The sequence below is a fragment of the Schistocerca cancellata genome, chromosome 2 (assembly GCF_023864275.1).
Source record: "Schistocerca cancellata isolate TAMUIC-IGC-003103 chromosome 2, iqSchCanc2.1, whole genome shotgun sequence".
In the NCBI taxonomy this organism is placed as follows: Eukaryota; Metazoa; Arthropoda; class Insecta; order Orthoptera; family Acrididae; genus Schistocerca; species Schistocerca cancellata.
Window position 1 is genome coordinate 1,131,383,392 of NC_064627.1, and position 26,497 is coordinate 1,131,409,888.

At 37.7% G+C, this 26,497-nt stretch overlaps 1 protein-coding gene across 5 annotated transcripts in view; it reads left to right on the forward strand.

The window, feature by feature from the left end:
* Positions 1–26,497, forward strand: part of LOC126163168 (E3 ubiquitin-protein ligase RBBP6) — a 382,937-nt gene that overhangs the window by 181,170 nt on the left and 175,270 nt on the right. For 4 of the 5 annotated variants that reach the window (XM_049920115.1, XM_049920117.1, XM_049920116.1 and 1 more), the window contains exons 14-16: positions 4,192–4,308; positions 7,443–7,510; positions 19,583–19,681. In XM_049920115.1, coding sequence (XP_049776072.1) covers positions 4,192–4,308; positions 7,443–7,510; positions 19,583–19,681 — 284 coding nt within the window. The remainder of the gene's footprint in view (positions 1–4,191; positions 4,309–7,442; positions 7,511–19,582; positions 19,682–26,497) is intronic. The other variant, XM_049920119.1, reaches the window with a different exon arrangement.

A 26,497-nucleotide genomic window follows, 5' to 3' on the forward strand; every position in this document is an offset into this window, starting at 1 on the left:
TGCATAGGTCAGAGTGAGCATGCTCTGAAGATTGCTACTGTCAACACAAATGGCATAAACGATTGGTGCAACCCACTTCAGCATTTGCAGAGCACTGTTTATGCTGAATGATATTGAATGGATTACAATTACATTAAGGTTGTGGTGCAGACATCGAAATACTAAGACTGTGTCATTAAAAAATCCATTGAGATTAGAGGAAGTGACCAACTGATCAACTGTGATGCGTGGTTACAAACTTAATATGGCATGAGACCCATGCTCTGTTGGATTAGTAAAAGGAAAGAGTCAAATGGAAATATCCAGCATGTACCACCAAATTTGAACTGACGACAGAGCAGTAAGTTGTAGGGATGAGGAAAGGTGTAAGAACCATGCACTCACTCTGAGCCAGTCAGTTTATCAGAGTCCCTGATCATGGTAATGTGAACAGTTGCTTAAATTTGTGCCTTTAGGACACTAGGATCCATTCACATAAGTTAATCATTTTGCTGTCAGTTATGCTTTGAGAAACTGAAGAATCTCAAGTTTTGAAATCTCTTTATATTTTTCCTTCTAGTTATCCGATTAGTCAATGGTTTTTTGACAATTCCTATTGTCTTTCATTTTCATCCGTTCAAAGACTAGTGCTGTACATATGAATTTATTAAAACTGAAATTGTTATCTACTGTGGACAAATGAAATCGATGTCAAAATCAGTTTTTCAATTATTGTCTATTGGCTTTTAATGCTAAGGCCTTAAAGCTCATGTGTCCGTACAACTTAAGGGTCCAATGTTAATCACAGAGCGTGTATTGGAATTTTCTTTTGTTACGGAGATTTTTACCCTCTGCAGAACATTGTGAAGGTAAAAAGTAAGAGCATATAATGTTACAGGGTTGGAGACCCTGACGACTCACCCTAGATATCTCATTTGTTGTTGAATATACACTGTTATATTCTTAAAACAGCATGCTTGATTGTACACTCGTGTGAATGTTGATGATATCAGAATTAGCCAGCTATGACATATTTGTTCAATAAAAAACAGCCTTGCAGAAAAAAATTTATATTATTAAATTGAAGAGGTTTGTGGATCGATGCACAAAGAAAAACACTAGTTGGAGATATTAATTTATTTGGATGCATCGATGCCTCATCTTGGGAAGATGCATTGTATCTGCTTAATGCAACTGGCCAGTGATGAATGCCAACGGCCTTGCTGTAGTGGTAATAGCGGTTCTTGTCAGATCACCGTAGTTAAGCACTGTCAGGCTGGGCTAGCACTTGGGTGGGTGACCATCTGCTCTGTTGAGCACTGTTATCGAGCGGGGTGCACTCAGCCCTTGTGGGGCAAACTGAGGCACTACTTGATTGAGAAGTAGTGGCTCCGGTCTCGTAAAATGACACACGCCCGGGAGAGCGGTGTGCTGACCACATGCCCCTCTGTATCCGCTTCCAGTGAAGCCTCTGAACTGGGGATGACATGGTGTCTGGTCAGTACTGTTGGGGCTTTATGGCCTCTTCAGGAGGAATTTCTATCATGTCGGTATTGTGCATTATCCCATGCTACCAGTAGTTTTGAGAGACACAGTCATAGAGTTACGTCATGTACTATGTGGGACATGATGAATGTAAAATGGCTCACCATACTTGTTACATAGAATTTTGAAGTTTCATTCATTTCATAAGATGGAATATTGCTCATTATTAGACAGTTTCACGTGGTCATATGTTTGCACCATAACTGAACATAACAGAGTGAAGTTATTGAATGTTTGAATGTGTACAAAGTGACATTGTGATTACAGTTCTCTGGTTACTTGTGTAGACTTTATTGTTGCTTTTCTCATGCAAAGCCAATCTTAAGGTGTTACAAAAAATTTTGTTACAGATGATGCATCTATAAGAATGTGGCAGGATTGATGGTGTAAATTGAAATTTAATGTGGAGTCCAAACAGTGTGGAGAACCAACTGCCAGTGGCTGTATAATACCATCAGCAGTGTAAAGGGACTTAATGTAGCCATATAGTGTAGCAAATTAGATTTCTCGTGTCCAATAAATATGCACAATCAGTAAATAATTTTGATATAAGGCATTCTAGATGAGAGTTAGGAGTTTGCAATGGTTTCTGGGTTGTGCTGCCTCTTTCAATGAATCCTACAGAGAATTTCCAAAATACCAAAATAAAGAGCACAAAATTTCAGGGAGCATAACTTATTGAAAGTTATAATTAATTCAGCCTTTTATCCATTGTTGATTTTCAAAGATAGACAGTTTTTACCAAATTGGTGGAAAAGTGAGTTAAGCACATCTTACAATGCCTGTAACTCAAAAATGGCTACTCCAAGTGAGAAATGTTGTTGATGAAAGTTGTAGAACATCAAATTCTGCATGAAAAGAATCCAAAATTTTAAAATTCTCTCACTCCTATGCAAAGATACTGGAACAAATGAGTAATTATTTGAAGTACTAAATTCTTTCTAAGACTTTTTTGTGGAGTCAAATTACTTCAGAACTCAGTGTCATCCATATTCTTCCAACTAAATTGTCAGGTTAGTTAGGTACCTACCTACCTAAGTAGTTAGCTCTTTTTATTTATTTATTTATTACCATGCCAGACCAAAATGATAATAGGTGTGCGTGTGTGTGTGTGTGTGTGTGAGAGAGAGAGAGAGAGAGAGAGAGAGAGAGAGAGAGAGAGAGAGTGATTACACCGATTCTGGGCGATGGTCCGTGATCAACTTCAAAATTTAGTAGCTCTTTTTATGCAGAATTTGATGCTTAGCAACTTTCATAAATGACTTTCATTTGGAGTAATCGTTTCTGAGTTACAGGTGTTAGAAGATGAGCATTACTTATTTTTTCCACAAAGTTGATAAAAACTGCCTATCTTCTACGATCAACTGCGGGTACACAGCTGAAAAAACTGAAGAGGGGGTAAGCAGTGAAAAAATTGGGAAGTTTCAAAATTTCTGTGGTTTCTCAGCCCTCAAAAGTTCAGTACAAGCCAGAAACCATTAGAAACTCTTTTAATTCTTACTTGGGATGCCTAATGTTGAATAAATTTATTTCCGGCTTGTGCATATTGATTGTGCAGAACAGCTTTTATTTATTTATTTATTTATTTTTTGGGAGGTGGGGGGAGGGTTCTAATTTTTCTGGACTAATAAAAACTGCAAATCATTTACTACCTAAAGCCTAATGGCCTTGTGAAGAGGAGGCATGTTAAAGAGAGTTTTGTGAACAATTATTCAACAGGTTATGGTTATCTGAAAAAAATCATGTGAGTTACAAGATGATGATTCATTTATTGGGAGAAGTTAATAGGCACAGTGATTGGGTATGATGATCTGCGAAACTGTACATTATCACCCAAATCAACACATGTACCTGAACGTGCTGAAAAGGTGGTTAATACCACAACTCTCAGTGGACAGTGGGAAACTCTGTTCTAATGAGATGATAATCCACCACCCATTCAAAAAAGTGTCTGGCAGCATCTAACTTTACACATTTTAGATAACTGGATCAGTCATGAATCAGCAGCGACATCTGAAAGAGACCACAGCAGTTATTATATTCATCAGTGTGTAATTTCTTTGAATGAAGTTTCATAAAGCACAAATTTTTCGTCTGTGCTCTTGCACCAAAGACTAAATCAAAAAGGCAGATTATTACAGTCTTTGAAATCTGAATACTGAATATGATGTGGAGACTTTTAGCAAGAACTGATCTACCACCACTTCCAGCCTTTCATGTTACAGATCAATGCATCTAAAATTGGTATAAAACTTCAATAAGATTGTGTATATTTGCTTTTGGTGAAAGTATAGCATTATGAAATTGCCCCATATCCTGTAATGAGTGTATATTTAGACTTGTATTCCAGTGTGACCATCATTCCGGATACTGACAACTATATTTCAACATGTTACAAAACCTGAGACATTTCAACTACATTCTCATAACTCATTTCATGTATCACTTTGCTTAGAAATGAAGTGAGACTAAAGAACATAACTTCAAATGATCAAGCACACTTAACATCATAAAGCTCTTGCCACAGATTCTTCTCTGATGCAAACACTAATTAAGAAAGAAATATTTAGTCAGCATTGTTTCTGGAGATAAAAATAATGTCAACTGTATGTCTATATATGCATTTGTGGCTGTACTCTGAGAACCCCTTGCTTATAACAATGTTAGGCTTGGTGGCCAAACAGTGGAACACATGCATCCACGCCTTATGCCAGTGCCAACATCAGATCACAGTAGAAACTTCCATTCTCGGCCACCACACGTCAGTCAGCCAGCACCTGCTGGGTAAGTGGGGTAAAAACAATAAACTGCATCTCTTAGCTTGGTGTGGCTTTAGTTCTTCTCACCCTTCATTTTAGTACTGACACTTTCTTGTTGCCGTTATAAATTAACATGCAGTCTGCTATCCACAATTTGACATTGCCTGGTATCTGTTGAATCTAGTCTTTATAAGTCTTATTTAACATGCCTGCAAATTGTTTGTAGACTGCCAGAAATGTGTGACTTGTTATAGTCATACATTGTAGATGATATTGGATAGTTTGTGATGAAGTACCATTTCCTAATTTCATGTATGTCTTACAGCATGCTTATAATTGTTCCTCTAAACAATTAGCTAACTTTAAAAGAAAAACCAGAAAGAATGAAGACAGCCACATACTGTAAAGTTGAGGTGTTGAACAGTAGACAGGCATTCAAATAAGACTGAACTTGTAGTTACACTTCAGGATACTAAACAACTTCCTCAGACCTGAGTGAGTGAGTGTGTGTGTGTGTGTGTGTGTGTGTGTGGAAGGATTTTGTCAGAAACCTTTGGTTAAGGTTCAGTCTTTCTTATGTTGCTGTCTGTGTCTCAGTGCCTCAATTAATCAGAATACAGTTGTCTTTAATCCTTCTATTGTTTGTATCTAGGGTTTTCCAGTATTGAACTTCAGTTTCTTGTGTAATAGGAGGAACTGGTTTTGTTGTTTTGATCAACTCTGCTGCATCTTGTTCTAATATTCTCATTAAGGATTACATTCAGCATGGACACCCTTTCTCGATGATTCCAATGTCCATCTGTGAATGCCTGTATATGTGAAGATATTACAAACTGATTGTTGTATTTACAATGGGTGCACCTTGTGTAGAATTTCCTAGTTAGCAATTCCTGGTTGAGTAAGTGCATGTTGATTTTGGAGAGTATTTTAAGATATTTATCAGTGGTAATATTTTGTGTTGGGTATGAGTATTATTTGTGGAGTGCAGGGTTGTTAGTAGGTGTATTACATTATTTTCTCATTTGTCATCTTCCACATAAGTTTTAATTGAGAAGGTTTTAAAATATCTGGTTGTTATACTGAAATAAGTAAAGGGATAGGTTGCAGGAAAGATTTTGCATCCTATCTCAGAATATTGCTCAATTGTGTGAGACTAAAAGGGGATGTCAAATGTAACAAAAAGAGCAGCTTGAATTGTCATATGTTTGTTTTCCTCATGAGAGAGTATCACAAAAAGTGTGACAAACTTGAATTGGCATAGCTGAAGATAGATGCCATTATCCTGAGAAGCCTGCTTATGAAGTTTTAGGAAGCAGTAGTAGTTGAAAAAATATAGAAATATATTTCTGTCCTCTAAGTATTACTACCGTGGATTCTCCAATGACAAGATTAGACTAAATGCAGTGCAGACAGTCACATTTAAGAAGACATCCTTCTCATGCTACATATATGGTGGAACAAGAAGACCCCCGCCAAGTGGCAAAATTCTAAGTACTATCAGCTACGCATTCACATTGGTGTACAAAGTATGTTTCTACTGTAGATGTAGATTTTTTAATTTTAAACATGGCAAAAGGGTGGGAGGGACTTGAACAATCCCCCTTCCACCCCACCCCTCACCCTCCCTCCCCCCAATCCTACACATATCCATAACGTGTCCATATTACAGACTCTTACATGAAGCCCAGAAAGAAGAAGCCGTACCACATGCACTGTCTCTTACACATTTTTAATTTGTGAGTCTCTTAGTAGTCAAATATTCCCGTTTTAGATAAAGTAGCCAAGACTAGCCTCATAGAGCATTTTAGAGATCTGTGATTGTGGATGCCTATAACTATTAATAATTTGACTATCAGTTGCATGGATGCAAGTCTCTCCATTTGCTGTGACGGGATAACCTGTTGCAGCAATTGAAATTCATTTATGGTTGTATTTTCATCGGCATTTTAAAACTAATTTGTTCGAGTATCCTTTACTTCAAAATTACTAGTATCCAGTACACTTCTATAGCCTCACAGTTTTGACAAGTAACTATGGCATGTAAGGTATTTTGAGGGTAACTGGCACATTCTTCACCAAATTTTCTATAATTGTACTTAGTGTTATACTACTTAATATTTCTCTTTCCAGTAATACTCTTCGGCAAGTTCTTTTTTTTAATTTTTGTAATTCAATGACATACAGTGTAGCCATTCTGAAAGAGGTACAGGAGTAGAATATAGCAATAAAATTTGCAAGTGTAAAAGGAATAAGATGAACAAAATAATTTTACTATTACTTTTCTTCAGTAAATGTAATGAAATTGATAAATATATGAATATTGGGAAATGCAGAATATAGTAAGTAGGTGATGACAGTTATAGATTAATGATGTATGGTTAAAGATACCTGAGGTTCTGTGGCGTTCGCGCTACACCAGAATGATCATACTACTGGTGCAATAGAATGACAATGGCTGCAGCAGCCAGAGACATTGGTCACCAGTGTGTGAGTTGTGCTTGTGTGAATGTGTATGAATTGTGCTTTGTACTTCAGAACATGGCCTTTTGGCTCAAAATTGAGCTGTATAAGAGTCTTTTTGTTGTGACTATCTGCAACTCAACATCTCCTGTATATGGTATGTAGTAACCTATTCTTTTCATAATATTGTAGTTATTCTATCCTGGATTTCTGATTTATTTATTTTAGGTTTTCCATGAATTCCCAAAATCACTTAAGCCAGACACCAAAGTATTTTCTTTTAAAAGGGCACAGTCAGTTTCCTGTGTCATCTTTCCATTATCATTGATTATGCTGTGTCTGTAATGATATCATTATTGACTGGACATTAAGTGTGTGTATCAGACAAGCCCATATTACAATTTCATCCAGTTTCTGAAGCTAGTGTCGTACGGTTAACCTGTTCGTGGAAATTATGTCAAATATGTGGGGAAGAGAAAGAGAAAAGGAAACCAAAGTAATGATAACACTTTGTAGAAGTGGGTTAAGGTGAGAGTGATATGCACAGTTAGTATTTCCACTGACAAATAAAGCTTACTAGAGAGCATTTTGCAGTTGTTATGACATTTGAGGAGCTAGATATTCTTTCATGGTTATTGTAAATTGTATGTATATTGGAATTTTTATTGGTGTGTGAGTTACTTCTTTTTTTTTTTCCAGTGGTTTCCCTCCTCGTGTTCCACCACCTAATTTTGAACATGGTTCAGCACCATTTCCTCATGAATCAGGTAAAGCAGGTCTATATCTTTTAAATATTTTTCAATTTGAATAATTAAAATAGGTTGTTCAGTTTTGTTTGTGAATTTGGTTGTGGAAGACAGTGATAACTGACAGACATTGTTTATTTAAATTTACATTGAAATCAAATTGATTCCTTTTATCGTACAGTGTAACAAACATAGCAAACAATTCATTTTTCATTGTCGAATGAATATCAGCAGAAATTTAAATGTGCAAGAAAATACGAAATTTTAAGATGTACAGAACTAATGAATGAATAATGGTATTTTGTAAAGAATGGCAGCACCATTGAGCTGGAGACCAGAGTGATTGATTGTTATGAAAATAATTTAATTAAATGGCACAGTCATGTTTATTTCTGATCAAAAGTCCCACCACTGGGTGAGTGTGGTTTCTGCAGTGATGGGACTGAATCACAGCCTGTGTTTCATATTTGGAGGGTGGCTGATGTCAACCAAAACCGCTAATTATGTTCGAAATAATTGTGTTTGTGCCAGATAATTAAATTATTCTGAAAACGATGGTTAGTAAACGAACTTCCTGCTGCAAAGACGCACCAGATAACTCCTACTGTATGCCAGCAGCCATAGGAAAGGCTCCGTTACACACATTTATGAAAATATACCCTCAAAACATTGGGGCCATGTTAATTGCATTGGTGGGGAATGTGTGTCAACTCAGCTAAAAAATACGAGTATCTTGTCGTAGTAGATGGTAGTAACAGTGTATATAAAAATGAAAGGAGGGAAACCCTGTGCAGTATTTAAGAAACTTATTGTGAAATTATTTAATTCAATGTTATCTATATTTTGCAGCAGTGAATTTAACTGTATTGTGTGTAATTTGGTAGAACACAAAAAAATTGTGACTTAAGGCATTTTTATTCAAACTTCCTGAAAAATTTAAGATGAATGTTATCATCATAAACATGACTGAGACATAATTTGCCACAGTGTCCTGTATAAATAAAGCAGCACAGTTCTACAGTTCTGAGTCAGAAAACTGTGTAATAAGTTAAACACTGTACATTTGCATGAATCGTGAGGGAGACACAGCCCATGGGTTTCACATAAGCAGAAAGGGAGAGGCTAAGACAGTTTTCTAGTTATGTGAATTGTGCGACAAAGCTGGTAAGGAAGAGGATCCAATTGTCTAATCTGAAGCCACAAGGCTATTTTGGGAAGAAAGTATTATCATGCTAGTGTTTGTGGAAGTAGTTAAGATGTGCTCAGTACTGTTCATGTGAAGAAAACCAGAATATGAAATAAGTAAAACGTCATTTCAACACAGTACTAAAGCCCCAATTAACACAATTTCTATAAAATTTTTAACTTGCATAAAAGTGATTCATGCAAAGTAGTAAATCAACAAGAAGGGATAACACCCTAAAATGTAATGCATTTTAATGTTCAGTTTCTCATCAACAAACTATACTCGTTTCAGATATTCATAGAGGAACACTCACCACATCTGTTGGTAGTAACTGAACATGGTCTAAAATCTAGTGAAATAATAGAGCGGAAAGTTGCTTATTAGTGCAGTTGTTTCAGGCATTGTCAGAAAGACAGTGGTGTGGCAATTTGTGTAGGAGACATATACAGTAAAACAACAATGGAGATCATAGCTAAAGCATGTTTAGGTGATATAAGCACTGTTTGATTACAAAATTACCAATAGTGTGAGCCACAAACTTACATGCAGCAAATATACAATTACTATACTTTTTGCAACCCATGTCCTTTATTTTAAAAAAAAAAAAAATCAAGAAGTCTTGTTTGCTTTCTTGCTTTCTTCTTCCAGCATATTGTAATGAAGGAAGTTCTTGCTCCTGCTGGTTGATATAGCTTGGAATTAATTAATCTACATTAAAAGAGGAAAAGAAATTACTGAGAGTTCCAGTTGCTTGCACAGCAGCAGCAAAATGTGATGCAACCTGCTTCTTTTCTTTGTCTTCCTCATTGTCACTACCATCTCCTACAAGTGTTCCTTTGTAAGCATTTCACTTGACTCAGTCTCTGGTATAGAAGTCAGGATATCAGCATCATAACAGTGTCATTGAATGTTAAATTTTGAGAAATACCAGTTTTGCTACTTCATCCTTCTTCTGAAACTGTGTTGTCTTTAGCAGCAACTCATATAGCACAGCCATCCTTTGTGAAACGAGTTAAGGGAGTCTGTTTGTTACAGAACTCCAGGCAGTATCAGACATAAGCATAGTGGCTTTAACAAAGCTGCAAATGACTTGCGTTTTCTGACGTCTCCAGGATCTGCTGCTGTTCTCATCAGTACAAATAGCATTTTTATGTTTTGGAAACACTTGGGCATTAATGGTGGCAGCAACTTCTGATTTCCATCACTATTTACATGTAGTAGAGTCATCACCTTTTCTTTGCTTTTTTTTACCTCTGTGGCATTTTTCTTCCTTAATGATAGTAAATTATGAAAGGTGCTAGTTTTCATCATTGTTGAAAATGTATCTGGGGGTCACAGTCCCGTATCAATCACGGAAATGTAATTTTGTTCCAATAGTTTACACTTACTTTGACTAGAGCCCCAGTTTCTCCATTTACACTTTGAAATGATAGATTATGATATTTTTCTGAAACGATTCAGCCAACCATTCGATCCACTGAAATTTTCAGTTTCAATTTTATGAACTTTCTCTTGCAGTTTGTTTCCACTTACAGGAATAATTCCTCTTCTCAGTCCTCAAAACTACATTAGCAAAATATTCTTCACATCTCTGAATGTAGGCAACAGAATGTTCCTCCCATTTGGATCCATAGGAATGATTAGCTTCATCATTTAAGAATGCTTCCTTATTTTTGAATATGCCACACATGTACATGGCACTAAATCATATTTGTTTGCCATGTCTGAAATATCTGTATTAGTATTGTCGCCAACATCATGGATGATAGTCGTCTTTTAATGTTTGCAGGCCATAATTCCACAAAAGTAAAATCAATAACTTTGATCATTCAGTAAACAAATAACTACACTTTTTGTGCTTCGTAATTTGTAGACTCAGTGACTGTGACATCACATCACATGACCCGAACTGCTCTTATATTCATTTCTGATTCTTTCAACACATCTGCCAGTATCGCTATGAAGGAAATCAAGTTATTGACTACAATCCACATAGTGTGAAACAAGCCGTAGAGAGATTAGAAACTCACTCAAAAATGTTATGAACCACTTAGAAACTGATTTTTCAGTTTACAAAACATTTGTAAAAATTCTGTTTTTAAGGAATAAAGTGGGGAAAAATAACATTGTTCTTATGTTAGTTTCGCCAGGATGAATGGAAATGTTTGTTAAAAGTAGAATTTCCTAAACAATAGGTCCATAGATGCAGGGTTTTGCTGCAGCAGCTCAAGAAATTTTTTTTAACACCACACAAAAAAAAGACCTGTTAAAATCACCAGTGTTGTGCTCCACAGTAAAGTTCTGTTAGCTAATCATAAAGTATATCACCCGTCAAATGCTGACGTAATGTATTTAGTAGCACAGTTTTCCACACTGGTCCTAATGATGGTACTATATCTCGTGACTTTAATAGCTGCCAATTCAAATACACTTAAAGCTCACTGATACATTAATCTCGTAAAATCTTTTGAATGTAGTAAGCTCAGACCCTAGAGTAACAGGTACATGCTCAACTAGAGTGGGTTATGCTTTATCAGCAGAAATGTTATAGATACGGAAAATTACAGTATCTTGTTTGTGACATCTTTTGTCAGGTGATTGAACACATAAATTCAACTCTGCCAAAAATAAGAAAGGTTGTTCAGCAGAAACGAACTTCGAATCGATAAAATGTTGATGTCATTAACTACCAGAGGAGAAATGGGATTCTGTATACTGAGTGAAAGCATATAACAATGAATGGGATAGATTCTTCCCAACCTTGTTGAGACATTATGACTATTACTGCCCGTTCACAGAAATCCAGAATGTAGTTAAACACTACCTAATGGAAGTAACCCTTGACTTAAACTCTCAAGTCTGATCAGACTCAGGCAGAATATAAATGAACTAAACCTGCATCATAAGGAGACTACTGTGCTGATTTTTAAGGAAAAATACAGTGTGGCAAAGAGGACTTCTAAAACTGAAATTACTAATCTTAGGAAGCAGATTAAGAGCAAAGCAATAAAGCAATCTGAAAATTGACAAATATTGTCAGTGCCCTAAGAAGATGAACATGGAACCATTTTAAATAAGGAATAATGTTGGAAACAGTGTGAAAAACTCAATTACTATGTGTAGTATTTTTAATAACTATTTCACTTCTGCTACTGACCAACTAACTTGTGTTATAGATACACAGGTTGAGATCTCATGTCACCTCAGGCATTGTAAAGAGTTTAAGTTATGGAGCTGAAGGACTAGGAAATAAGCAAGGTAATACACATTCTTAAAAGAAAAGAAAAGAAAGAAAATCTTGTGGTTGGGATAAAGTATCTAGTGCAGTTACTATGCTGTGCTTAAATGTGCCTAAAAGACATCTCAAAACCTCTTACCTACATGATTAATTGATTGTAATATTAAAGAAAACATGTATCCAACTGCTCTAAAAATGAGTGTTGTCAAACCAGTGTATAGAAAGTAAGTAAGGAAGATATTCCAACTGTTGGCTTATATCACCAATTCCCATCTTTAGTAAGATATACAAAAGTGTTAGCCTGTCCCAGCTTAGTGCCTTTTTCACGAAACACAGACTGCTTATAGATTGTCGGCATGACTTTCGAAATGAGCTAAGCACAGCCACAGCAGCTACACAGCTCTTCCGTGAACTGTATTGCTTATTCAAGCAGAGGATGTGTCCTGCAGGTACATTTTTGAGACCTGCCAAAAGTCCTTGACACAGTAAAAAATAATGATTTAAAAAATTATAAAAGAAAGAAACTATTTCATTCCAGGGATCCATCCATGTATCTTCTAGCTACACACTGGTAGAATCATAATCACTGCACTAAACCAACATACAAATTAGGTGATAATGAACTTTCAATGCACCATTGAAACAGTAATAGTTGATGTACCTCAGGCATCAATCCTTGGTCCCTTCTTTTCCTCATAAATATTAACAACATTGCACAACTCATTAACTTCGATATTATAAGCTATGCAAAGGACATCTCAGTTGTATTCTATATCAGAGAATATAAGGAGCAGGACTTGGAAGAGCAGTTGAACGGAATGGACAGTGTCTTGAAAGGAGGATATACGATGAACATCAACAAAAGCAAAACGAGGATAATGGAATGTAGTCAAATTAAGTCGGGTGATGCTGAGGGAATTAGATTAGGAAATGAGACACTTAAAGTAGTAAAGGAGTTTTGCTATTTAGGGAGTAAAATAACCGATGATGGTCGAAGTAGAGAGGATATAAAATGTAGACTGGCAGTGGCAAGGAAAGCGTTTCTCAAGAAGAGGAATTTGTTAACATCGAGTATAGATTTAAGTGTCAGAAAGTCGTTTCTGAAAGTATTTGTATGGAGTGTAGCCATGTATGGAAGTGAAACATGGACGATAACTAGTTTGGACAAGAAGAGAATAGAAGCTTTCGAAATGTGGTGCTACAGAAGAATGCTGAAGATAAGGTGGGTAGATCACGTAACTAATGAGGAGGTTTTGAATAGGATTGGGGAGAAGAGAAGTTTGTGGCACAACTTGAGTAGAAGAAGGGATCGGTTGGTAGGACATGTTTTGAGGCATCAAGGGATCACAAATTTAGCATTGGAGGGCAGTGTGGAGGGTAAAAATCGTAGAGGGAGACCAAGAGATGAATACACTAAGCAGATTCAGAAGGATGTAGGTTGCAGTAGATACTGGGAGATGAAGAAGCTTGCACAGGATAGAGTAGCATGGAGAGCTGCATCAAACCAGTCTCAGGACTGAAGACCACAACAACAACAGATTCTTTTGTCACTAGTGGGGTAACAGAAATAATGAAATACCTCAATGGTCAGGGCCTCAAGGTGAATGTCAACAAATCTCTATTTTTGGCAATTAAAACAAGCTGTTCACCATACCATTGTAAATATGTATTAATGTCTCTATAAAAGAAACTGGTAGCTCTAAATTTCTGGGTGTGTACATTGATGCAAACCTGTGATGAACAAACCACATCAATTTTTTTATGTGAAAGGTCAACAGTGTTTGTATCTTCTTGCCCAGCTCACAAAGATGTGCTTCTTTCTTCATTTCTTCTTCTTCTGCACTTCAAGGCTTAGAGTATGCCTATTCTGACTTCATATAATTAACTCCATCTCGTTCTTGGATGTCCTACATACCATCTTCCTGAGGGCTTGTACTTGTTTAGAATGACTGAAATTCTGTCTTCATACAACTGTGTGAGGCATTGTCTCCACTCTTCACTGTATTGTTCAGTTTTCTCATTTAAATTATAAATTTCCAATTCCGCCCGGATGTCATCATTTTTTATATGGCCCCTCCTTGAGCAACCTTTGACAATTCTTAGAAATTTCATTTCTGTTGACTGTATGTTATTTCTCTCTCTTTTACTTCCTATCCAGGATTTTCAGCCATAAACTAGCAAAGGCACAGCCATTGTTTTATACAGTTTAGATTTTGTGGATTTTCTAACTAGGTCCACATATATGTTGAAATTTTTTTTCTTTGTTTTTGTCTACGTCCAGTTAGATATCACTGACTAAATAACTGAAACCGGAGACTTGCTCAAGCTCAATAAGTTTTAGATTGAATATAGAATTTTCTTTAGTGGGACACAACTTGTGTTTTGGTAGCAGATATTTTTAGATTGTAATGTCTCCTTCTATAATATTTCTCTGTAACTTTCGCACAGAATATTGTAAATTTGCTTCTGTCTTTTGTAACACTCTAGGGAGAGCTAGTGATGAGAAAACTATTCCACATCGTGTGCAAGATATTTGAGATAGGTGGAATACTCTCAGACTTCAAGAGTAATGTAATAGCTCCAGTTACAAAAATGGCAGATGCTGTAATATGCGAGTATTGGTGAAATAAGTCATGGTTGAAAAGTACCAAAATGACTTCTTTACAGAAAAATGGAAAAATTGGTAGAAGCTGATGTCAAGGAAGATCAGTTGGGATTCAGGAGAAATGTAAGAACATCTGAGGCAATACTGACCTTACAATTAATCTTAGAGTATTGGTTAAGGAAAGGCAAACCTACGTTTGTATCATTTGTAGATTTAGAGAAAGCTTTTGACAATGTTGATGGGACACACTTTCAGAAATTAAGGCTGCTGAGGTAAAATACGGAGAGTGAAGGGTTATATAGTACTTGTACAGAAACCAGGCAGCAGTTATAAGAATAGAGAGATGTGAAAGTGAAACAGTGGTTAAGAAGGGAGTGAAACATGGTTTCAGCCTATTCCCAGTGTTACTCAATCTGTACATTGAGCAAGCAACAAAAGAAAAATTTGGAGTCAGAATTAATGTCCAGGGAGAAGAAATAAAAACTTTGAGGTTTGCCAGTGACATTGTAATTTTATCAAGAGACACCAAAGGATTTGGAAGAGCAGTTGAACGGAAGGAGACAGGGTCTTGAAAGGAGGATATAAGATGAACATCAACGAAAGCAAAACAAGGATAACAAAATGTAGTCAAATTAAATCAGGTGATACTGAGGGAATTAGATTAGGAAATGAGAGATTAAAAGTGGTAGATGGGTTATGCCACTTGGACAGCAAAGTAACTGATGGTTAAGTGTTAGGAATTCTTATCTAACAATTGGAAAGCCAGGATGAATTTTCTGAAGTTATTTGTCACACGTGTAGCCTTGTAGGTAGTGAAATGTGTATGATAAACAGTTAAGCCAAGAAGAGAATACAAGCTTCTAAAATTTTCTGTTACGGAAGAATTCTGAAGATAGGATGGGTACATCATACAACCAATGAGGTGGTGCTGAACTGGGGACCAAAGATATTTGAGGCATAATAGACTGCAAGAAGGGACAGATTGATGGGACACATTCTGAGACATAGTGGATAATCACTTTAGTATTGGGGGTTAGTGTTTGTGTTGGAATTGGGGGGGGGGATTGTAGAGGGAGACTGAGAGAAGAATACAGTAAGCAGGTTTCAAAGTCTGGAGGTTGCAGTAGTTAGTGATGAAGAGGCTTGCACAGGATAGAGTTGCATGGAGAGCTGCATCAAACCGGTGTTGAGGACTGAAGAAGAAGAAGAAGAAGAAGAAGAAGAAGACGACAACCTCAAATAATATATGGGACTATACATTGATGATGCCACCACACAAAATAACAGCGTATATGACAAAATCTAGATTCTGTCAAATTTGTGTTCTTGCTGCATGAAACTGAACATGCCACGACACAACATAATCATCAGAACAGCAGAAAGTATCAGTGCATGCATCTGTTCCAATATAAGTCAATCAGACTTAGTATCATTGATGGTGGATATTGTGTGAGTTTAACATTTATGGAAAATACTTGAACAGAAGGTTTTCTGCCTTCCCTAATAGCTTCTCAAAATAATGAAGACTTTAAAATGAATGCTTATACAAATTTGTAATGAGGTGATTGGTGTATAAAGTTCATTATTGATTCTTAACAAAAAAAACTTGGTGTCAATCACAGGATTTGTGCCAGAAATAGCTATGGAATCTACAAAGTTCCTCACTTAGAAGGCTTTGTGTAGCACCAAATCATGTATGTGGTTGTAGAGCAATTTGTGGCTACCATGTTCACTGATGGAATTCTCAATTTTAAGATGAGACCAGATTTTCCTCAAAAAGCAGTAATATGTATATAGAATTTCAGTGTACTGTGTACGCATAGAAAAATATTTTTAAGAAAGTTGAATGTCTGTGCTTCAATAAAATTTGTTAAGATAAAAAATACTGCCAATGAAGGCTCCCCCCACCCCACCCCACTCCATCCCATCCCATCCCTCACCATTTCACACAAAATAATTTCAGCATGGGACAAAAAAATTGTTCCTTTTACTTTTATGTTAAAAGGTTTTTGCTGTGTTTCATACACCAGCTGAGCTAGATAAGGAGAGAACACCCTCTACATCTACATCTACATCCATACTCAGCAAGCCACCTGACGGTTGTGGCGCGGGGTACCTTGAGTACCTCTATCGGTTCTCCCTTCTATTCCAGTCTCATGTTGTTCATGGAAAGAAAGATTGTCGGTATGTCTCTGTGTGGGCTCTAATCTCTCTGATTTTATCCTCATGGTCTCTTCGTGAGAGATACGTAGGAGGGAGCAATATACTGCTTGACTCCTCGGTGAAGGTATGTCTCGAAACTTCAACAAAAGCCCGTACCGAGCTACTGAGTGTCTCTCTTGCAGAGTCTTCCACTGGAGTTTATCTATCATCCCCGAACGCTTTCGCGATTACTAAATGTTCCTGTAACGAAGTGCGCTGCTCTCCGTTGGATCTTCTCTATATCGTCTATCAACCCTATCTGGTACGGATCCCACACTGGTGAGCAGTATTCAAGCAGTGGGCGAACAAGCGTACTGTAACCTACTTCCTTTGTTTTCGGATTGCATTTCCTTAGGATTCTTCCAATGAATCTGTCTGGCGTCTGCTTTACCGACGATTAATTTTAAATGGTCATTCCATTTTAAATTGCTCCTAATGCCTACTCCCAGCTAATTTATGGAATTAACTGCTTCCAGTTGCTGACCTGCTATATTGTAGCTAAATGATAAGGGATCCTTCTTTCTATGTATTCGCAGCACATTACACTTGTCTACATTAAGATTCAATTGCCATTCCTTGCACCATGCGTCAATTCATTGCAGATCCTCCTGCATTTCAGTACAATTTTCCATTGTTACAACCTCCTGATATAGTACAGCATCATTCGCAAAAAGCCTCAGTGAACTTCCGATTTTATCCACAAGATCATTTATTTATATTGTGAATAGCAACGGTCCTAAGACACTCCCCTGCGGCCCACCTGAAATCACACTTACTTCGGGAGACTTCTCTACATTGAGAATGACATGCTGCATTCTGTTATCTAGGAACTCTTCAATCCAATCACACAATAGGTATGATAGTCCATATGCTCTTACTTTGATACAGTTCCCCACAGTTGTTTAATGAAAAAATGCCTTGCAGAAGTCAGGAAACACGACATCTACCTGGGAACCCTTGTCTACGGCCCTCTGAGTCTCGTGGACAAATAGCGCCAGAAGAGTTTCACACAATCATCTTTTTTGAAACCCATGCTGATTCCTACAGAGTAGATTTCTAGTCTCCAGAAAAGTCATTATACTCGAACATAATACATGTTCCAAAATTCTACAACTGATCAACATTACATCTGAATAAAGAAAACACATTTTAAACCCATTTATCCCTACTTTGATGAGAGGCTGTGACTTGGTACTTTTGTCATATAGGTGGTGGTTATGTTAAGGTTATGTTTGTTATGGATATACTATTTCATCATAGGTTTAAATAAATTTAATACTTTCTGGTTGTTACCTGGATCTTTTGGTGTGTAATTCTACAAGAAATGTTACAGGCATCTGAGTTCTTATAGTACTTGACGGTAAGTAATGTGGTGTGGAGCATTCGTAAACATCTTCATATAGTCAAAATATCCACGGTTATGCTGCCGGTCTATAGTGTCCAACGGGCACAATATTTCGGCGATCAAACATGTCGCCATCATCAGGTGAACTGACGGACTGAGCTCCTGTGAACGTACCGGCACGGAGATCCGTACGCTATGGCTGCTCAGAGGGAACTGGGTTCGGTCGCGGCGGCGGCCGATTTAAATACCCTCCGCCCGCGGCGCGCTCCCTCCGCCGTCCGCGCCCAGCGCCACGGTCGCGCGGTGGAACAGATTGCGACGGCGTCTGAGATGACGTCGGTGTGATGGCTCTGTCCGCCGTGGTCGTCACAACTATACGTCTGCTCGATTTACTCTTGATTAACCCGATCGCTGGTTCCCAAGCCTTGCTAAGATGCCGTTGGACACTATAGACCGGCAGCATACCCGTGGATATTTTGATTATCAAATACGCCGGGAGAAACTCAAGAATCACATCTTCATATAGCTTTGTCATCAGCATTCTTTCAGTTTTGGGAAAATATTCTTTTGCAGATACTTGGAAATTATGGACATCATTACTGCGGGAAGGTTTCAAATCCATTATTTGACCAGTTCCATTTAATCGCCAGGATGAGCACTTGTCAGATAGGATTACTAAGGATTGAGAGGCAATCAAAATAAGAGTATGATAACGTATTTTCTCTGGTTTATTTGGTTGGTACAAGGAATCAGAGAAATGCTCATCCAGGTCCATGTAGGTAGAACAATAGACGTCTTGTATCATGGAGTAGTTTACTGTAACATTCTGAGAGTTGCATTCCAAGGAGGGTAAAAGAACACATTACTTGCTTCTACATAAATCTCACAAAGACATTGACTGGAAAATTATAGAAATTTGAACTCGTACAAGGCAGATTGTTCTGTCTGTGAACAATTTGCAATGAAAGGAAAGGGGAGAAGTAATAGTGGTACAGAAGGTGGCTTGCAGAGAACTGATGTTGATGTGTTTGTGGGTCTACCTCTGTAGTAGCTTTTGTGTTTTCATGCTTTCTTACAGAAAAATCTGTACAGATGACCATTCTTAATTGACCATTCCGTCTTTCTAGGAATCTCCTCCTCTTTCCCGCCAACAGAGGTTGATATAACATTTCAGGCAGTCAGACTAATACTGTGACGATGATGTTGGTGAAAATCATTGGTCGTGTTTTAGATTTTAAGTATTTTAAAGATACAGGAACGAGGACAAAAGAAAAGAAAGGATTTTGTAACTACTGTGATCTGTGTTGTGGTTTCCAGAATATTAAAACATATTTTTAAAGTGTGTGTGTGTGTGTGTGTGTGTGTGTGTGGTTTTATATAATTGTTTAACAATAGTTAGTTTATTTGTATTGCTATATATATTGTTGAGAAATTTGTCCTTAATAGAATGTGCAAATTTAAATCTGCATAAACATATAAACATATCTGTTTAATCAGTATTCTTTTCCCCTCTTAAGGATCACGGACATCACACTATGAAGTGGACCGGGATGGGCCTCCAGTTGGGAGAGGCGGCTATCGTGGCTTCAACAGAGGAAGAGGTCGAATGATGCATGGTAAGCTCTCTCTCTCTCTCTCTCTCTCTCTCTCTCTCTCTCTCTCTCTCTCTCTCTCTCTCTCTCGTGTGTGTGTGTGTGTGTGTGTGTGTGTGTGTGTGTGTGTGTGTGTGTGTGTGTTCTCACAGTTATTCTGTTTCACATCTACGTCTACAGATACTCCGTAAGCCACCATACAGTATGTGGTGGAGGGTACCCTGTACCATTACTAGTCATTTTCTTTCCTGTTCCAGTCCCGAATAGAGTGATGGGGAAAGACTGTCTATAAGCATCCGTGTGAGCCCTGATCTCTTGTATCTAAACTTCATTGCCATTACGCGCAATTTATGTTTGGGGCAGTACAATCATTTGGTAGTCAGCTTCAGATGCTGATTCTCTAAATTTTCTCAATAGTGTTTCACAAAAAGAACACACCTTGCCTCCAGGAATTCCTGTTTGAATTCCTGAAGTATCTCTGTAACACGTGTTGTTCAAACCTATGGGTAACAAATCTAGTAGCCCGTCTCTGAATTGCTTCAGCGTCTTCCTTGAACCCGACCTGGTACCAATCCCAAACACTCAAGCAGTACTCAAGAATGTACTGTTAATTTTCTTATAATGATAAGATAGCTCAACTTGCTAGGAAAGAAGTAAGGTTATGCTATAAAGACAACACATTCATTTTAAAAAGAATTGAAAGTAGAATTGGAAACTAAAAATGCATGCACACAAGGGTGTTTCTTAATTTGTTGCTCAGAATTTAAACATGGTGTCATCAGACTGTTGCACAAATTTTAGATTTATAGTCCGTTATATTTTTAAAGACAACTTAATTTCAGTTTGATAGCTCAGTACTTCATTCTGAAACTTTCAATGTGTGAACTTATAAACATACAACTTGCAATGAAAATAATTCACCAGTAAATATAACAATGAAAAGCCATGGATGGAATATAAATAATGCAGTAAATGTACCTGCGTTAGAACCAGTCAGGCTGCAGCACCGATTAAATATAGCTTGTGAGGTTAATGTAGCTATGCAGCTGTTTGAACATGTACATGTGAGAGTATGTAAATTTTGTACTAGTTAGCTCTGAATGATATCACGCTTAGTATTGCTTCAGTCTCATTTCTTTGGGTATCAGCTGCTCAATGCTACAGCTACACTATCTAATCAAAAGTATTCGGACTCCCTTATGTAATGCAAAACAGACCACTGGATGTCAGGAGAAGTACACCCACCAATTTAAAAATAAGCAGGGAGTATTGTGTTGTAAGTAGAGAAGCTGTAGCAGTAGAATGGGTCAGTCGGTAGCACTCGGGGACTTGAAATGTAGACTAGTCATTGGATGTTGCCTGAGTAACAAATCCATGAAAGACATTTAAACCCTTCTTAAGCTGCTCAAGGTACTGTCAGTAACGTGAAGTGAAAACATGGGTTTGGCGAATAACTGAACATTACCAGCCATCATGTGTAGTGCCATTAGTAAAGTACGGAGGTGGTGGTTGTTACAGATATGGAGGTGGTTTTCATGGTTGGGGCAGTGCTTCCCTTATTGTATTTATGATAGTGATAAATGAAGGAGGATATGGACACATTTTACAGCATTGTATACTGTGCATAGCAGATGAACAGTTTGAAGACAATGATGCATAGTATCTGCATGACGATGCCTACTTTCATGAAGCAGTATCGGTGAGGCAATGGTTTTTGGACAAATGGACTGGCTTTCCCAGAACCCAGACCCGAACCCAATGAAACACCTTTGGGGTGAGTTTAGTACAACAACTTTGTTCTAGAGCCTATTGTTAAACATCCGTATCTTCTCAGGTTTCATTTCTTGAGCAAGAATGGGCTGCCATTCATCCACAGACATTCAGGTGCATCATTGAAAGTCTCCCCAGCAGATTTTAAGCCATCGTAAAGGTGAAGGGTGGATACAACCCATATTAATGTCCGTTAATAAAGATCCGGATACTTTTTATCAGGTTGCATATGTGGTGGTGAGGTTTCTCTTTCCTTTTTTTAAATATTATACTGTTAATAATCATTATGTGCGCGCGCGCGCGCACACACACACACACACACACACACACAGGTACAGAAAGGGGGGCGGGGGGGGAGGAAGTGAGTTTGCATCATGAAGCAGAATTGTTAAAATACTTGTGAAATTAGTGCCAGTTGAGTTTGCACATCAACATTACCCAATTTATACAAAAAACATAAAGAACGTAATTGGTGTTAGTAGTTTGGAAATAAGAATTTATTATTATTTTGTTTAGTGCTATTTTCTATTATTATTTTGTTTAGTGCTATTTTCCAGTGTGCGTTAGATTATTCTGGGTTCATATAGTTAGCAAAGCAATGGACATTAATGTGAAGCACAAATAAGCATTATCCTGCAGGATTCAAAAAAAGAGAGGGAGTGTCTAAAAAAGACAGAGGTAGTGTCGGGTGTGATTAGAAGTTACAAAATTATTTTCACAGTATAGTACTGAAGGGTAAAGTATATCTGAAATGTTAATTCAACAGTAAAAAAAAAAAAAGGGGGAAAAACAATGAAATAACTGACACAGGTACACGTCATGAATAACCAGTGGCCTTCTGCTGGCAACACAATTGTTAACAGTGTCTGTCTCCAGAAGATCAGAGAGAATTCATTCATCTGTCTGCTAATCACTTAACATTGCATTTGTAGTTTCAGATAATACAAAGCCACAGGGAGAAATGATAAATAAATATACAGGAAACAGAACTGTACTGTACACTTGGGAAACTAATTTACAATTTTATTTCATGTTAGGAAAGACATTAGCACACTATTTTTTGCAGGATTTATTATTTGGGGCCTACTGCTTTTGTCTGTCAAATTTACTTCATTTATTGGTGAGAATTTACAAGTTGTCAGATACCATTCATGAATTGCTAGTGTAGAGAAACTTCCTTTACTTTTTATTTCTAATGCAGCACAAAAATGGGACACAGTTCTTATATTTATAAATACTCATTGAACAGATATTACATCTACATCTACATCTACATTTATACTCCGCAAGCCACCCAAGGGTGTGTGGCGGAGGGCACTTTACGTGCCACTGTCATTACCTCCCTTTCCTGTTCCAGTCGCGTATGGTTCGCGGGAAGAACGACTGTCTGAAAGCCTCTGTGCACGCTCTAATCTCTCTAATTTTACATTCGTGATCTCCTCGGGAGGTATAAGTAGGGGGAAGCAATATATTCGATACCTCATCCAGAAACGCACCCTCTCGAAACCTGGCGAGCAAGCTACACCGCGATGCAGAGCACCTCTCTTGCAGAGTCTGCCACTTGAGTTTGTTAAACATCTCCGTAACGCTATCACGGTTACCAAATAACCCTGTGACGAAACACGCCGCTCTTCTTTGGATCTTCTCTATCTCCTCCGTCAACCCGATCTGGTACGGATCCCACACTGATGAGCAATACTCAAGTATAGGTCGAACGAGTGTTTTGTAAGCCACCTCCTTTGTTGATGGACTACATTTTCTAAGGACTCTCCCAATGAATCTCAACCACAGAGAAAAAATTATGGGTCTAACTAAATAAACAAAAGTTTCTAAATGTTACAGGTGTTTGACTGACTGTATTGGAAGCGTATTTAAAGGAATCTACTTTAGTCCTCTTTCATTTTTTGCCACTCATAATTTCTAGTTATAAGGGTTACTGCACAGAGTTTTTTTGGGCTACTTGATGAAGTCTTTGAAAAGGGAATACATATGGGACAAAAATGTTTTATTCATTTTGATAACCAGTAGTCTGTTTCCCCTAAATGATATCTGTGACTGTATGAGCATGTGAGTTTTTAGATATGTTGGTGCTGGGGTATCGGGTAAAGTTGTCAATCTTTCAGAGTTCCTCCAAGGACGTCTGGCAAAGTAGTCAGTTTTCTATTCTGAGCTTTTTTGCTGTTTTCAAGTGTACCATTGGCTGGAGCCCCCCCCCCCCCCCCCCCCCACCCAAAGAAAAAAAAAAAAAGTGTGTGTCCGTGTGGTAATGGCCATTAGCCAACACTTTTTTAAGTCACTCTGGTTTCATTGTAATGGTGTAAGATCCTAAAATTCTTAGAACCTCTACGGGCATTTGATTGCATATATGAAGAACTGAGTTGTTTTCCTTTATGAAGTTCCCCTACTTTTTCATCTCCAGTCCTGCACAAGTCACGTATACCAGTGCTCCTACTGAGTCTAGGCAGAGTGCACTCATTAAACATGTTAAGAGACCATTTTTCTTGTCATATTATTTCGATGTGCTTTGTGTGGGTATTCAGATTATTATAATAAAGTCCTGTATGGATCGAAATTGACTTGTAAATGCTCAGACAAGTCACAAACATTTCCATGTCCTATGTATTCCTCCAGATTGTCAACAATTCATGCTTTTCAAAAAAATGTCATAGTGGCTTATCAAATATTCTATACCTTGAATAAGACATACTGTGTGATGTGTATTACATCTCTTTCTATCTACACTGTATCTGTAGCACCCCTTCATTGCACAATGTAAATTTAGAGGCTAGTAAAGAATGTTTGTTACCAGGGAATTGACGACATTGCTGAGTGTGGTATGCAAGAAATAAGTGCACTACTAGTTTTCGCCCCCCCCCCCCCCCCCTCTCCTCTCCTGCTGCTCCCTTTTAAATTCCAGGATGAACAGAAAGTTCGTGGATATATTGCAAAAAGTGCATCTACTAAGAGATTCGCAGATAAACAATTAAACTGATAGAGCATATAATTGGAAACAGGAGTAGAAGGTTTTTATTTGGTAGTGCCTACCTGGATTAATAATAATCAAAACTGAGTGATTGATTTTAATATGACTATTTGTGTAGGATTGTAATCAAAGTACACAGTTAACTTAATGATGGGTAAAGGAAGACAAAGAAATGATACAATCAAGTTAAGCATAAACTTAATTTTTAATAGTGCTCAGTCACACAATTGGATAGGTTTTAACCTTCCACTGATGCTTTTGCTTCAGTTGCCTCACTACACAGCGAGTGAGAGGTGCAATTATCATCACACGGGGCTAGCATTGAGGAGGACGAAAGTTGAAATCTGTCGCTGGCCATGCAGATTAAGGTTTTTTCTGATTTCCCTAAATTGCATGAGGCAAATGCCAGGATGATTTTGTTGTGTACAGCTCAATTTAGGTTGTCCAACCTTAGTGAAACATGAATGCACTGAGACTGGAGGTTTACTGGAACAAAGTACTTCATTGCGGCAATTGTATTTAATGAATAGGATGAACACAGCAATTATTACTGTTCAGCAGGTAATGATTGGAACGTAGAATGTATCATAAAACACAGAACATACAAAACATATAAAAATTCACAGCAAGGAATAAACTACACAGAGACATTATTAGAAAACACAATACCCCTGCCAGCTAGGGTGGAAGCTTCTTGACAGCTGTGATTCAGTTGTTACTGTGCACATGTGACACTACACCACTAAACACATGAGCATCACTGTTGGCACTAACTCGAAAGTCAACCACGACAACAACATGCTACTGCGTAGCTGATGCTAGACCAGCCTCTGTGGTGGAAATTGTGCGTCTTCATGGAACAAAGCAGGAAAATGCATGTGGCTGTCAGAACAGGTTGTGCATGCTTGTCGTTGGTCACTGGCTGCTGGAATGGGTTGTGTGCACTTGCCGTTGGCCAGCATTGGTTGGTTATTGCTCCTGTGGTGGAGGTTGTGGCGATGGTACTAGGAGATGCTTTGGATAGTAGCTCTCCCTGAAAAATGTATGGTTGACGGCAATGGTTGTGGGCATCCTGCTTACCGTCGTGAATTGTGCTTTATTTGTTTCATAATGTACTTAATCTAAATCATTTGATTCAAGTACAGGAGGCACATCAGAATTGCAGTAAAATTTCACCATAGGCAAAGAACAGCTGATGTTAACAAATAGCATAATAATAATAAATAATAATAATAATAATAATAATAATAATACAGTTATGTTATATATACATACAATAAAATCTAGCAATTATGCTTGCTCAGATTATCATTTCATCGTCTATGAATTCTTCTATTCAATAGTAGCATTTCTCCCACAGAATCTACTGTACCCTTGTTTTTTTTTTTTTTTTTTTTTTTTTTTTAATAATTTCTGGCTTCGTATTTAATATATTTTTGTCTATTAACATGTTATATATTGTCATCCCCATATACTGTGGAGTCCGTGCACATAATTTAACTATGTGTGTCATGCGCCACCCATTTTGGATGCAAGATGGGGGGCTGGAGACCAAGGATTGAGGGATGAATAGTAACTTCCCTGAGCACTGGGTTAAACTTTGCCTGAACGACTGCAAGACAATTCAGAGCTAAACATCTAGGAAGGCATGAAACTGGTAGCAGTTTGGTAGTTTGATAAAATGCATAGTATTGTGGCACACGTCCTGTGGCATGCTGTTTGGTCGGGTTGTGGCCAGTCAAGTGACTGCACTAGCTTGGCATTTATGGATCACTGCACTGCATCGTAATCCAGCAGCAAAATGTCAGGTGACACTATTGCCGAGCCAAGCATTTGCTACATCAGGTAACATATGGCAATATGCTAGGAAGTCAGCTCTGATTATAGGCTCTGTGACACCTGCAACAAAACAATTTCAGGTGAAGGTATGAGACCTCTCCAAGTCCAGCTCAATTTGTTCCATCTGTAAATGGCTATGTATTTGTTAGCAGCAGAAAGGCAGAACAAGGAAGGTGGCCAGCAATTATACAGGAAAGTTCGTGCACAAATCCGACCCAATGTTAAAATTTCTATTCGGTCTTCTGGTC